The sequence below is a fragment of the Canis lupus genome, chromosome 20 (genome assembly GCF_003254725.2).
Source record: "Canis lupus dingo isolate Sandy chromosome 20, ASM325472v2, whole genome shotgun sequence".
Taxonomy (NCBI): domain Eukaryota; kingdom Metazoa; phylum Chordata; class Mammalia; order Carnivora; family Canidae; genus Canis; species Canis lupus.
Window position 1 is genome coordinate 12,660,788 of NC_064262.1, and position 14,458 is coordinate 12,675,245.

The 14,458-nt window shown below is 47.1% G+C and overlaps 1 protein-coding gene and 1 long non-coding RNA gene across 2 annotated transcripts in view; one reads left to right on the forward strand and one right to left on the reverse strand.

Annotated features, from left to right (window-relative positions):
* Positions 1 to 13,532, reverse strand: part of EDEM1 (ER degradation enhancing alpha-mannosidase like protein 1) — a 28,328-nt gene extending 14,796 nt beyond the window's left edge. Inside the window, 5 exon segments of the mRNA XM_025451103.3 lie at positions 922 to 1,105; positions 2,302 to 2,473; positions 3,722 to 3,825; positions 6,711 to 6,783; positions 12,922 to 13,532. Coding sequence (XP_025306888.1) covers positions 922 to 1,105; positions 2,302 to 2,473; positions 3,722 to 3,825; positions 6,711 to 6,783; positions 12,922 to 13,430 — 1,042 coding nt within the window. The 5' untranslated portion in view covers positions 13,431 to 13,532.
* LOC125753192 (uncharacterized) lies at positions 7,976 to 10,245 on the forward strand. Its single transcript, XR_007404382.1, has 2 exons — positions 7,976 to 9,962; positions 10,002 to 10,245. It is a non-coding gene; the product is annotated as an uncharacterized LOC125753192 (long non-coding RNA).
* Positions 13,533 to 14,458: the final 926 nt, after the last annotated feature.

Consider the following 14,458-nt stretch of genomic DNA (forward strand, 5'->3'; position numbering starts at 1 on the left):
GCAACTTTTTTATTTCCACTACTGTTATTAAACACAACAAATATGTCAATAAGTTTAATAACTTAAGGCATAATCAAAAATCACTCGTGGGGCCCCTAGCCAGCTCAATCAGTGGAGCATGGGACTCTTGATCTCAAGGTCACAAGCTTAAGCCCTACACTGGGCACAGACATTACTTAAAAAAAAAAAAAAAAAAAAAACACTTTCAAAAAGCAATGCTCTTGCAGTGACACTCTATGGCTCTAGGACAACCAATCAGGTTGTCCTAGAGCCATAGGTTTTTTCTTAGTGTAAGACAGTTTAAAATAACATCTTGAATAGCAAAAAACTAGTAATTAGTGAAGATAAATGAGGAGTACATAGGGATCCAGTATTTATTCTACTTTCTCCCTGCGTGTATAGGTTTGAAATATTCCAAAATAGTTTAATATCTTGACTAGCATTCTCAAGAGGAAAAAAAAAAATCCCACCTAATATAGGTTAATCTGGCCTTTCAACCTACTACCACACGCCCAGGGTTTTTTTTTTTTAAAGGGGAAAGCCACTCTACCAGTAACACTAAATTCCTAATTTAGAGCCTTATGTTAAAATAATATAACCTGCCTTAGAGGCAGTTCTTTTTATAGCACTTCTATTAACAATTATTTTCAAGTAGAATATGCCAGGGGATTCAAATCAGAGGGAACCCTCAAATGGCAAAAGCATTATTCTTTCCCATCAAATGTTACAGCCTCACTCTAAGCAGAAAGTCCCACAGAAACTAGACATGAAGACACTGAGGGCCATTCTTCCTGAGGTGTCAACTGTCCAGTTCAGCAGTACAGACAGAAAGAGTGGAGAGGACGTAGAGCCCTAGAGAAGAGGAAAGGAAAGGGGACCAAATGTACACAGTCCCAATGGCCTGAGAAGGTGCCATCATACCTAATAATCCCGTATCATTGCTCCGCAGGTTCCAAAGGGCTTTCACAGCACGTCTGGCCACCCACTCAAATGTAGAGTCCCCTAGGAGTCGGCTCAGAATCCCAAATTCCACCAGGAGGGAACCAGCTCCTGCTGTGCACGTCTCATTATTGCTGTCAGGAGGAACACCTGTCTTTAGATTCACCTGGGGACAGGAAGAGACAAAGGATTTGTGGCAAGGCGTGATGAACCCTCAGGGCTAGAAGGCCAGGTCATAGCCACTAGATTCAACAAATGAATCAAACTTACTACAGTGGACTCAGCTCACTGCCTCCCATGTCACACCTGAGATAGATAAGGGAGTTAATGCTTAAAAGACACAAACAATGGGACACCTGGGTGGCTCAGCAGTTGAGTCTCTGCCTTTGGCTCAGGGCATGATCCTGGAGTACCGGGATCGAGTCCCACATCAGGCTCTGCAGGGAGCCTGCTTCTCCCTCTGCCAGTGTTTCTGCCTCTCTCTCTGTCTCTCTCATGAGTAAATAAATAAAATCTTTAAAAAAAAATAAAATAAAAGACACAAACAAGACAATAAGGACACCAGAACCTTGTTTGAATAAGAGCAAGTGTCAGGGGAATGGTTACAATGCTATTCGCTAATCTACCTCTTTCTAGCACCAGGCTTTGGCATTCAAAAAAAAGGCCAGCTGTGGAATCCCTTATAAATTTTAAGTGAGCTACTAGGAACTCATCCCCTGCTCAGCGAACATAAACAAATCATGGACTAGTAGACAAGGGAGATACAGGAAGAATGTGACAGCCTCTTTCATCACTGAGGCTCTGTGGGCTGGCAATTCTCTGCTGGTTACCTAAAAGCCTGACTCAATTCCCAAAGGAGTTCTGAGCTCAGCAAATTGCATGCCACAAAGATATAATCTCATTCCAGATCTTGCATTTAAGTCAGCAGCTAACTGGCTGGGCTGTGCAGGCTTTTACTTGAAAGATCCACAGTGAGGCATTCCCAAGAACATTCACCAGGACCCTAAAGTACACACATGAGGGTCTTTGGGGAAATGTACTCGAGCCAGAAATAAAGACAAATTCCCCATGCTATTCTATAGCAGGAGATATAAATCTCACATGCAGCAGAACTTCAGAATACTGAGCACAGGAACAAAAGATTCTTAAAGGGAAGAATCAAAATATGTCACTGTATGCCTGACATGCAGTAGGTGCTTGGTAAATGCTAAAGGAATTAAAAAATATATCATATTTAGGGCCAAATTCTCTCAAGGACACAGCTTTCCTCTTTCACATTACCTCCCCTTTTCCCCCAAATAAATTAATCAAAAAAGAGTTTTAATTCAGGAAGATGCAGAAATGTCAAACTGGTCTACCTACCCGAGGATAGGGGATCCCTGTCTTGGTGTTTTCAAAGGCAGGGAGGAGGCGCACAGCCAGATCGTGAGCCATGTGCAACAATTCGTTATCATAATCCTTAATTGTCATGTCACCAAAGGGCTGCTTGGAGTCAGTTATTATTCTGTGGGCAGAAAGGAGGCTTCCTAGGACCCTAAAAGACAGTAAAAGACAGGATGACAAGAATACAAAAATAATAAAAGCATGTTGTTTGTCAGGGCATACAAACCAGTTTAGAGTGACAGCTTCAAATCCCCTGAACTCAGAGCTGCCCAGAATCAGAGGAACTGAACTGAATGGCTCCTTGAAGGTCTTTCCAGCCCTGATAACAAGTGACCGATTCTAGTTAACCACATTACTGGAAAGGAGAAAGAGAACCATTCACCTGAGGCTGCCAAGAATAATCTCACTTAAAGTAATAACTAATGGCTGGCAGTCTCCAACATCTCATCAGAAGGGAGGGTCCTAGCCATTCTCAAAATAAACATTACCTTTCCGTATTCATAAATGACTCTTGATTTCTCTCACACGGGGAAAACACTTAACCATACCGGAAACAGGAAAGGTCAAGAGAATAAATAAAGGTCAAGAGAACAAATACTAACTGGCTTTTCTAGTTTGGGCTCCCAAGCAGCTGAGAAATTCTCCACCTTCTGGTGAGGAGGCAAGGTGAGGAAGAGGAAGAGATGGAGAAGGTGAGGAGAGGTAGCAGAAGGCCACCGGCTCAGATCTATGTCTCCATGGGCCAGGAATCATGGGACACTTCAATGATCTCAAATGGACTGTGACAGTGTGTTGGTACAAATGTTGTCATAACTTTAATTTTAAATAAATGACATCTAGAATGGTATGCAGGAATACAGTTTTCTAAATGAAATGATAAAAGAGTCACAATACAACAACCTAAAGAGGCAAGAGACAAGGTATGGAACATGTGCCCAATACCTTGGTGGTAGGAGTGGAGGGGAGGAGGGAGGCAGGGTGGGGGCAGTGGGGTGGGGAGAGAAGAGAGAGTGGCTCCAGAGGGGAAATACACCCAAATGATAAGAAGGGGTTCTCTGTGGGTGGTAGGTAAGATGGGAAACTTTCATTTCCTTCAGAAATACGTAGGGGTTTTCCTAGGACGCAGTGAAGGAGACCAGACACAAAGTGACAGAGAAAATCTGCCTTAAAAGGGCACCTATCTCCCACCTTTATTAATGCATGAGTCTTTCTTTTTTGGCCCAAAATGAATTACTTTGAAATGACAATTGTTCCACTGTTGATAAAGCCCACAAGGCAGAGGAAAAATGGACACAGCGTCCATAAGGTCCCCACAGACGCTACCTGGGACAGCCTCCCAGGAATTCTGCTGCTTACACACACAAAAAAAGCCTTCAATATACTTCATGTACTATTTTACCTTATTGTGGCCTCAAAGACTTGGACGGTGGAATCTTTGTCAAATGAAACTGTGTTGATCACTAACTTGACTGCTTTCTGGAACTCAGATGAATTTCCCATTATCTTTAAAAAGAGGAACACAAACCATTACAACAGCCTGAAAGGACACTGAGGGACCACTTCATCTAAATGTCTGTATGCGGTCTTGCCATCCATGGGAGGACCGGAAACACAAAAGGTAGAAAGGCATGGTTACCTCTTAGAATATATTTCGGGACAGATGGCAAGCCCATTTCCTGCAATTCAAGAATCCTGTCTCCAAATGGTCAAACTGTGAAATAATTCCTCCTGAATCATTAGTACCCCTCACCTTCCCACTTGACTCTCCCTCAAACTTCGGTCTGATATGATTTAACATGCAAGGCACCAGAGTTCCTAAAACTCTTGAAATGAGTAAAAATAAATCCAAAAGCCAAAGCAACAAAAATACAGCTTTCCCTATGCTCCTCAAATAAATCGACAGCTTGGGTGCTGGGCTTCCAGGAGACCAAAACATCTGTAAAAGTGACTTGTTGCTGGTTATCCAGATGTCTAACACTTTGAGAAATAGTAGCATGATCTTTTGGAATACAGCATTCAAACAAACAAAACATACAAATAATCAGCTCCATGTCCTTTTTAAACAGTAATCTAAAATTATGATTCCTATTTTGGGTACATGACTATGATCTCATACTAAGCTGCTCTCTCCTATCTGAAGTGCAAATTTGGTATAAAATTTTATGGATTAACTGAACCAAAATGCTTTCATTCTGTTCAAAAATCTAGGACAATCCTGGGACTTTAAGGACATCATAAGGACACACACACAAAGGAAAAACAAATAATTTCATCCAGACACTATTTATTTCAAGTATGCCTTATCTCTTAGTATTTATTGGTCTAATACATCTTTTTTTTCCCCTCTTCATTGTTATTTTGCCATAAATATGCAGGGCAAGTACAGACGTTTCTTTCCTGACTTATAGTTCTTTCTTTTTAAAAGATTATGCAATAATGCTACAAGTTGCAGCCAGTGGTCAGGGGACTGCTATCTTCTGAATGATTCCACAGCACATCTGTTAAAGCCTGTTTAAAATGTTAGCAAGAGAACAAGAAAACCTCAACTGAAGTAACACCTGAAAAATAAGCCTGAAGTGCTAGCACACTGAAGACCGGATATTCTACAATGAAAACCACAGAAGTAGCTTTGTTTCCTTACAGATGCTTACCAGCAACAGTATCTGTTAGCAGCTGCAGAGGCTGATATGATCTCAGATCAAGTGGAGGATGATGCTGAAGGAAGCCAGTAACTTTCAATTACATATTCTAATTTACCATTTTAGTTACACAGCTAGAGAACACAGTAAGCAGGCTGCGAAATCATTCACTCAGGCTTAAGAAAACCTGGATTGGACAAAAGGGTTAAATCGCCTTCTTTACCGCAGGACCTCTCAGAGCCTTTAAAATGCTGGTGTATTCTGTCACTAATAATGGGACAGGCATGCAGAATTTCTCAAGTTCATTTGGGAACGCAATTCTTCATTTAGGGAATATAACCTTGGAAATAGTGTTGGGAAATGCTGAATCTGTAGAAACTCATTTTTTTGAACACATATCTGCACTTCTACTATGTATCAGACACTTTTAGGTGGAGAATGCAGTGAACAATAGAGATTAGATCTCCATACTTAATGAGCACAGCAGAGGGATACAAAGACACAATGGAGGCCAAAAGAGAGAGAGCATGGACAAGTGGTGCTCTTCCATAATGTATATGAGTTTGGGGAGACTCTTTTTTAAGCAATACCTGTAAGGCTGAGTCAGCCTCTGGTATCTTCAACAAGTTAGCTCTAATTAGGCTGCACAGACTTGTCTGGGCACATTGTGATCTCCGATGATACATGACTGAAGTGGAACAGCGAGAACCCCAGAAGAGAAATTGGCCCAGTAAAACATCGTGCCACCACAGGGGAATGAAAGCCTGAAGGCCCCACATACCCCGGGCCTAGGAAGTTGCAGAGCTATCGCCCGAGCTACTTCCAAGTCCTAGTCAGTTTTCTCCAGCAAACTCCTGGGCAGCTGTGATGCACATTTGGCTAGCATTACCCACCTGTAGCCCCTGACAGCTTTAAACTCTTCTCAGGAAGTTAAAACAGACAAGAGTACATTATTAAATGCAGGATTTGGGCTCGACTACGGGTAAGAATTCTCCAATGGTAAAGGCACTGGACAATGAAGGGGAGCAAAGAGGTTGTGCAATCACCTTTATCAAGGAGGTTTTAACACGCTACACTGAAATACGGTCCCTTGGAAGCAGAGTAGGAGAAGCAGACCAAGCACATGTGACGCACAGTGGGATGGTAAGGACCATGCCACGGTGCCATCCAGCTTGCAATGTGCTTCTTCAAATCTGCTCAAAGGTCTCCAGCTCCCCAGACTCCATGAGGGAAACCATGGGATGATGGAGGAAAAGGCAGCACCCAAGTTGGCAGCCCGAGCGTGGACAGAACACGGAGCGGCACGCAGAAGGGAGCATTTCTAGAGAAGGTCTTGTGTGGGGGCCCGGGAGCAGGGCCCAGTACATACTCTTGGGGAGCATATAGCTGGATGCTATTTCGGGGGCCCTAGTGACCCCTTTTACTTCTAAGATCTTAACTACGGTACTGAACTTGAATGCAATGCTCTACTGATTCCTTTATGGAATAAAACAGTGGGACACTGAGAGAGAAATTGGTTTTCCCAAAACAATCATACTGTCTTCTCCATTTTTTTAGGGGGATCACATTTCTTTTCCTTTAACCTTGAATGCTCTTCTCATTCTCAGCATTGGGGTCATTAAAATAAACAATGGCTATCAGAGCTATGAATACATTTTGAGTGTCAGGTTTCCCTGGAAGAAACTAAGGATAATCAACTCTAAAATACCTTAATTAATTAAAAAAATAATAATAAGGCTAAACACTTACTGCAAGAGTATCCAACGCATCAACAAGAGTCAATGAATAATTCCCTAGGACATCATTGATGTTCAGATTTGAACTGAAAAAGAAATAAAATTAAAATTAAAGAAAGGTACTTTATCTTAAAAGAAAAAAAGGATAGTAAAACTAAACACCCATCAGAAACCACAACTGCTGGCAACTCGTATTTATTCAGGGACAATTATAGGTGTGTCTTATAGGTCTTATGGCAGTGGTCTTTCTATAGTGTCTACAAGTGGACCCAAGTAACCCAACAACAGTGATGACACTATTGTGCAAAAGGACATGCAAAAGGAAGTCCGGAGATGGTGACCCAGAGTCGTGTGCCCTCTCTGGGGTAGTTTTATCACCACAAATCACCTCTCTAACCAGCTCCAAAGAGTTCTGATTTCAAAAATCATTAGAAATGAAAAAAGAAAGATCCTGTCATGTGACCTACCCATGACCCTTTAATACAGAAATCAGACACTCCAGCAGGTTCCATACAAAAAGAAGGAAATACCTCAGTTAGGTCTGATTACCACTCAGCTGTGCTTTGGTTGGGGGAATAAATTAACCTCTTGATCCCATTTTCTCATTCACATCTCAAAGAATCCCCATCACCTCTACCAACTCTCAAGAGCTGAGCCAAGGCAGGACTCCTCTGTGCTGGAGCTGCATCCACATTTCTGCCCATACCTCCTGTCCCCACAGTCAGCACTCGCTTTCCCTCCCTGAAGCAATCTGAAGACACCGACTTCAGGCCTGTGGTGAGGGTAAAGCTCCCCAGTCCCTCGCACAGCTCCTTATAACCCCAAAAATGATGGACAAGGACAACGATGAGGTCCGGGAAGGGCCAGGATGGAGCAACCGGGCAGCCTGACAAATCCCGGGGATGTCAGTTACTTCCCTGTCTCATTCCTACAAGCCCAGAAAGTAAATGGCGAAAGCCTGAAAAGATGGAAAGTAAGGAGAGAAAGAGGTCAGCTGTTTACTTTTATTAAAGACCAAAGTGGAAGGGCCTAGCTTTATCTCCGACAGCAGGTTCACTGACATTATGGCATCTTCCAGCATAGCCCCAGGCCACTGGAGCTTCTCCCTAAGTCCCTCTGATAGGGCCTGCTCTGGCCTCCCGTGTCCTTCAGAAAGTACCCCCTCCCTAGTGCCTCGGGTGGGTGAACGGCCTCACGTGAAGCAGCCCACGCCAGCTCAACACTTCACATCTGGGCTGACGTGAGCCTTCCTGTTGCTTGGCCGTATGCTGTGTCACCCCACTGGATCTGGGACAAAGAATTCAGAGCCAACTTTTAGGGACCTTTTTTTTTTTTTTTTTTTTCCCAAAAAAGCTCTACAGAAGGGGGCTATCGAGGAAGCCGGCCTATCTTGTCCCTCACAAGCCTTGAGGCCAGCACTCAGCAGGCATGGAAAAGTGCATCTGCTTCTTCTATTTGTAGATTCTTTCTAAATAAAGTTGTATAATTGCAAAAGGTCCTCTAAAGACGAGAGCTGTGAGTTAAAATAAGCATGTCAAGGGCAATGCCAGCCAGAAAGGATACAGGAAATGCGTGAAGTTGAAGGAGGTCAAAGTAGACACAGAGATGTCACGCTAAGTCTGCCAACTCAAGAACATTCTGTTGGGTTTAAATATTTAACTGCACTGCTCTGCAGCTCAGAGCAAAGTGGGTTCCAATGACCCACCTCATCAAAAAATGGCTCCCCCACCACTTCGCATCCAACCTGGAGGATGTGGAAAATACACAGAGCTGCCCTCTCCTGAGCTGTAACCTCGTCAGGGCCAAGGTCACCCTCTCCCACTGCAAAGGCCCCTGGAAGGTAGTACGCAGATTTTAATCACTGCACTCCTTCACATGTTTTATTGTACTTCTCCTTTTAGGCTATAAGTAAAATGGACCCAGTTTTAAAACACCTCTCAATACAGTGCCCAAGCAGCCACTCATAATGAACAATTGTAAAAAATGTCACAGTAAAAAAACAATAATCTTCTACCAAGTAATTGCTATATACTCTTTCAAAATGCGCCAAAATAGAAAGGAGAAAAGAAAGAGGGGTGTGAAGGGAAATGTAGATTCCATAAAACCCTCTTGGCCTAACAGCAGCATATTACTGTGATTCCATTGACACAAGCCCACAATGTAGGTAAGACTGTGGCCTTGTTCCTTGTAGCTCCTCTTGATGGATGGCCAGCCTGACTTCGTATCTGCTAAGTGCCTCAAGCCAAGAACTTAATCTTCCAGTACAAGGCCAGGCTCACAAGTACACATCTTTCCACATCACCAGCTGGCTGAACCACAATGTCCCAGAATTAGACTTTCCACTTAACCTACCATGTGTGACCGTTCATGACATTTGCCCCAGTGTCAATCTGTTAGGTTCTTATTACCCCAAAACAGAGCTGGAAAAAGCTACAACCTTTGACAGAGATAATTTTTGATTATGTAACTAACAAAATCAAACATATGGTAAAAAAAAAAAAATCTCCCACATACAATTAACCTGTACCAGCTGTTCAGAAATCTACCTGGTACTGGGTAGACACAGACGTAATATAAGAAACAGTCTCTGTGTCAAGGGATTGATAATCTGGGGAGACAAGACAAAAGGAAAGGAATACACAACAGTACTCAATTCTCAAGCAATGTTGAAATGTGAACAGTAGCTCCAAGGAAAGGAACTGAAAGGAGAACCAAGTAGACCACGAAAAATCGTCTTCAAAAGTTCAATAGCATTGGAGAAAAAGACTTAGGTCTGACTCTGAAGAGGGACAGGATGTTAGAAAGAATGCACAGGAAGCCATGTTAAGCTAAGATGAATGGGTAGACTTGCTGACAAGTCATCAGCTGGGGTTGTTCACAGATTTGCTTTTTTACCTGAACAGCAATATGGCTAGGGAGGAAGCAAAGAAGGATCGTGCGCCCAAGTCTTGAACTATTGTTTTAATTTACAAGATTACAAAAAATATAATATCCAAATTCATTTGAGAAACTTTTGAGCTTGGATCCTCCTACCCAAACTAGGGATGTGAGAGTACTGACTTTGCATAGTAATCTGTAGCTGGACAGAAAAGTTTGCTATTTTGAAGCGTTCAGGTTTCATTTACGTCACATGAACTCCTCACCATACCTACAGTCAGACAAGACAGGCAAGACAAGCCTCAAATAAATGTGACTAAAAAAAGATACACAGCTCTAGCACCCATATTTTGTTTCTGTACTTTTTATATAATATTCTAATGATTAGGTCACTCTATATTTTATTTTTTTATTTTATTTTTTTTAGGTCACTCTATATTTTAAATGCATCATTAGAATACACTTGACAATTGTCATTAAAATACATTTGATTTTTTTTTTTTAATCTAAAAAACTATAGGGCGCCTGGGTGGTCCAGTCAAGCGTCTGCCTTCAGCTTAGGATCTCAAGGTCCTGGGATCAAGTCCCATATCAGGCTCGGTGAGCCAGCTTCTCCCTCTCCCTCTGTGCTCTCTCACTCTCACTCTTGCTGTCTCTCAAGGAAATAAAATCTTTACCAAAAAAAAGATATCCAACAAATAAAAGAAAATCTGAGAAATTTTTATTTCCGGTTATTTGTTTTGGGGATATAAACATATCTTATTGTTTCAGAGCCAGCATGACCAAGGTCTAGTTGTAAACTTTCCTCGAAAATACTACTCTGAAAGGAGTTAAGTTAAAGAAAGGGGAGTAAAACAACAAAACAAAACGAACCTTTCCACTTCTTGGAAGCAGCCAGTGTGAGGGTCTAGTCAAGGCCACCCCAACCTGAGTTCTTTCACCTCCTCACAGACACCAAAGGTTTATCCACCAAACAGATTATTAACCTCGGGGCACAAGGCTTCACACGACCCTGCCATCTTTCAAACCCCATCTTTCCAACAGCGATTTCTCTCTCTCAAAGCAACCTGACCTCAGTTTACCCACACCGCCACTGTACAATCAACCAGACCACGACACTCATCAGCAGACTTCATCCTGCCACAAAGGTCTAAGCCACCCGGAACTACCAAAAGGGACAAGCAAGTTAGTCAACTGCCACGTCACCTGCAGCAGAGGGGCTCCAACTCTCCCAAGAGGTCCTAAGGTTCACGAAGAAAAGCATCCAAATGTCATCAACTCACTCTCCTGACCACCACATTCCCCATTGAAGGCACTATCACAAGTCCTCATTAAACTGTTTTCGTTAGATCCAGGCCATAAAAAGCAATCTGAGGTAAAAGTCTCTGAGAGAATAAGGACACGTACTCAAAGTATCCTCTCCCTCCCTGTAATGCCATCAGCATTAGTGAGAAAATACAAGTAAGATCCAAAATATGTACACACACTTTGTTTTCAACTATGTAAAAAATGTGTAGGCATATGGGCGGGAGCTGGCAGGAAAAATAAATTAAAAATAACTGTCTGGTGGGGATTTAGGCTTTTTTATTTTTTCAAATTTTCATCTTTCTTTTTAAAAAAAAAAGATTTTATTTATTCATGAGAGACAGAGAGAGAGAAGTAGAGACACAGGCAGAGGGAGAAGCAGGCTCCCTGCGGGGAGTCCAGTGAGGGACATGAATCCCAGGACCTTAGGACCATGACCTAAGCCGAAGGCAGATGGCTCAACCACTGAGCCACTCAGGGGCCCCCAAATTTTAATCTTTCTTTCCTCCAACAGTAACAACAAAAAATGAGATCAAAAGAAAATACATAGGCATAAAGTCTGGTACAGGTAAATACCAACAAATAACTCATTAATTTCCTAATATCTTAATAAATTTTTTCCTCAAAAAGAAAAAAAAAACTGAGAAAATACACGCATAAAGCCTTGATATAGTGAAGCAAGAGAAAATAACTCATTTCCTACAGTTTTTTAAAAGGCCCAGTCCTGGGCAGCCCCAGTGGCGCAGCGGTTTAGCGCAGCCTGAAGCCTGGGGTGTGATCCTGGAGACCTGGGATCGAGTCCCACATCGGGCTCCCTGCATGGAGCCTGCTTCTCCCTCTGTCTCTGCCTCTCTCTCTCTCTCTCTCTGTGTCTCTCATGAATAAATAAATAAAATTCTTTAGGAAAAACAAAACAAAAGGCCCAGTCCCTTGAAACTAGCTTGGACTGTGCCCCTTGCTTCACTAAAACTCAAGCTCCTCAATTTGCCATGTAAGATATGATTTTGTAGATTGCCAAGCCATTTTCTAAATTCTTCAAGCCCCTTTAGTAAATGTAAATGGGCTTCCTTTTCAGAATTTAAGGGCCGGACTCTTCCTTTTGCTAGGTGAAGGAAGATACATCCCCCAAAGTCCAAAAGCACCCACAGGATGTGCGGCCGAGGCCCTGGGCAGCCCGCGCCCCCCGCGCCCCCCGCGCCGCCGCCGCCGCCCAGAGGAGGGAGTCCCCCATCCCGTCCAACAGGTCATTCCCTCCAGCGGGAAGGTCCGTAGCTGGGTGTGCTGTCCTCTTGGACTCTGATGTCAACAGCAGTGACCCTGGAAGCTTGGCCTCCACGGGCAAGGCCGGTGGAAGGGGAGGACGGGCTCAGCTTACTGGACAGTCCCGCCACCAGAGTGGAGGAATTTATGGGGCAGATCATGGTGACAGTCAACGCCGCGGCCCAGGAATCACGCCCTGAGGATCCGGACCCCAAATCGGGGCCAGGGCGCCTGTCCCTCCCTCCGTCTCGCGTAAGTATCCCCAGCCTGGGGGGCAGCGCCTATAAACGAAGGACAGGACACTGCAGCCCCGCGTTGCCTCCGTCAGTCACCGGCTGGCTTTGGAGAAGTCCTTTCCCGGGATCAACTCCCCAATTTCTAGGTATAAAAGCCAGCGATGGGCACGAGGGCTTGCTGTGAAGCTGCGTTTACAAGGGACTTCATTTTGATTGTGTGCGTGTGCGTGTGTTCCTCTGGGGAAGGGGGTGCAGGAGATGAGAGTCTAAAGCCCCCGAAGATGCCCCGTGGCACCGCTGCCGCCCCCGCCCCCCCCCCCGGTCTGAGCCTCAGTTTCCCCGCTGGCCAGCTGTCCCGGAACGGGGAGACGCCGGGAGGAGGAGGCAGGAGGCCAGCCCCGCCCGCTCACGCACCGCCCCCCGAGCTCGGGTCCTGGGGGTCCTCGGGCCGCGGCTCGGGCGGGCGGGCGTGGCCCGGGACCCGGAGGTCGGGAGGCTGCACCCACCCGGGGCGGCCGGGCCGTCGGGCCAGCGCCGGCTACTCACGGGTCCCCGCGGTCAGGCCCGCGGCCGCGGCAGTGGATGGGGTTGAGCTCGTCCTGGGGGAAGGCGTGCGCCATGTAGTTGTCGTAGCCGAAGACGAACATGCCCCGCGCCAGGTCGCGCATCTGGGCGCGCAGCTGCGGAGGGAAGGCGCCGCTGTAGCGCCGCTCGTACTCGTCCGGGCCGCGGCCGCGGCTGCCCAGCACGTAGCCCCAGTGCGCCGGGCCGCACACCGCCGGCCCCGGCCGCCCCCGCCCCGCCGCCCCCGCCCCCGGGCCCGGAGCCTGCAGCCACGACGGCCCCGACGGGCCCCCGGGCGTCCCGGGCCGGCGGGCGGGCCCCAGGGCGGGCGGCGCGGGGCCGGCGGGGGCCCTCAGGCGCTGGAAGCCGAAGCTGAGCGGAAAGCGCTGGTAGAAGCCCATGCTGGGCCCCAGCCCGAAGACGAGCCACAGCACTCCGTGGAGGCCGAGCCGCAGGAGCACCAGCCCCAGGACGAGCGCTCGCCATTGCATGGTCGCGCGGGCGCCGCGGGCATTCTCTTAAAGCGCGGGGGGCCTGCCCCGCGGACCGCCGCACCCCGCGCCCCGCGCCCCGCACCCGCGCCGCAGCCCCGCTCGCTTCCCCTTTAAGGAACTCCCCCGTGACGCACCGGGAACCGGCCCATTGTCCCCCACCCCCGGCGAGTCGGGCCGGCCGGCCCGCCCGGCCCCGCGTCCGCCCGCCCAATCGCCCGGGATTGGCCCGGCCCGGGCCGGCCTCGTGGGGCGCGGCCGGGGACTCCCTCCTGCGCCATAGGCCGCCGGGACTTCCGCAGCGCCGCGAGGCTCCGCCCCGGCCCCGCCCCCCAGGCCCGGCCCCGCCCCCAGGCCAGGCCCGGCCCCGCCCCCTGGGCGGTCCGAGTCCGGACGGGCTGGCGTGGCGACCAGGGGCCGCTCCGGCTACTGGCGAGGAAACTTGCAGCCAATGGGAGCGCGGCACGGGAGCACCGGCAGACACCCGACCGCGACGCGGCCCCCTCGCCGCCGGGCCCTGGGGAGCGCGCGTCTCCCGCCTAGCCGGGGCCGGAGAGAGCGCCTCCAGCCCCGGGTTAGGGATGCTGCCAGCTAAAAGACGTAAGGGACAGGAGGGAGAGGGGCATTCCGTAGGCCAGGAGCTGCTTTTGCATTGCTAAGGGCAGGGTTTTTAACCAGATCGCTGCTCACAGCGGGGATGGGATACTACCTTGTGGTTCCGGATGGCGCAAAAAGGTATCCTGAACCCTACTCTTTTTACCAGAACACCCTAATCTGTAAGCATCGCTCACTGTGCTTGTAAGACCCATATTCCCAGATCCTGTCCGAGACCTAGCCAATGGAGGTTCCTGGGAATTTGTGTGTAACAAGTGCTCTTGGGCGGTTCTTAGCATCCGGGGCAGTTTCAGGAAATTCTATTGCTTTTGTCTCAGAAATAGGAGTTTAAAAAAAAAAGAGAGAGAGAGAGAGAAGAGGGAGAGTCAAGGCTGCTGCTACCACCAATAAGAGTCCCCTCCCGCCCCTCCTAC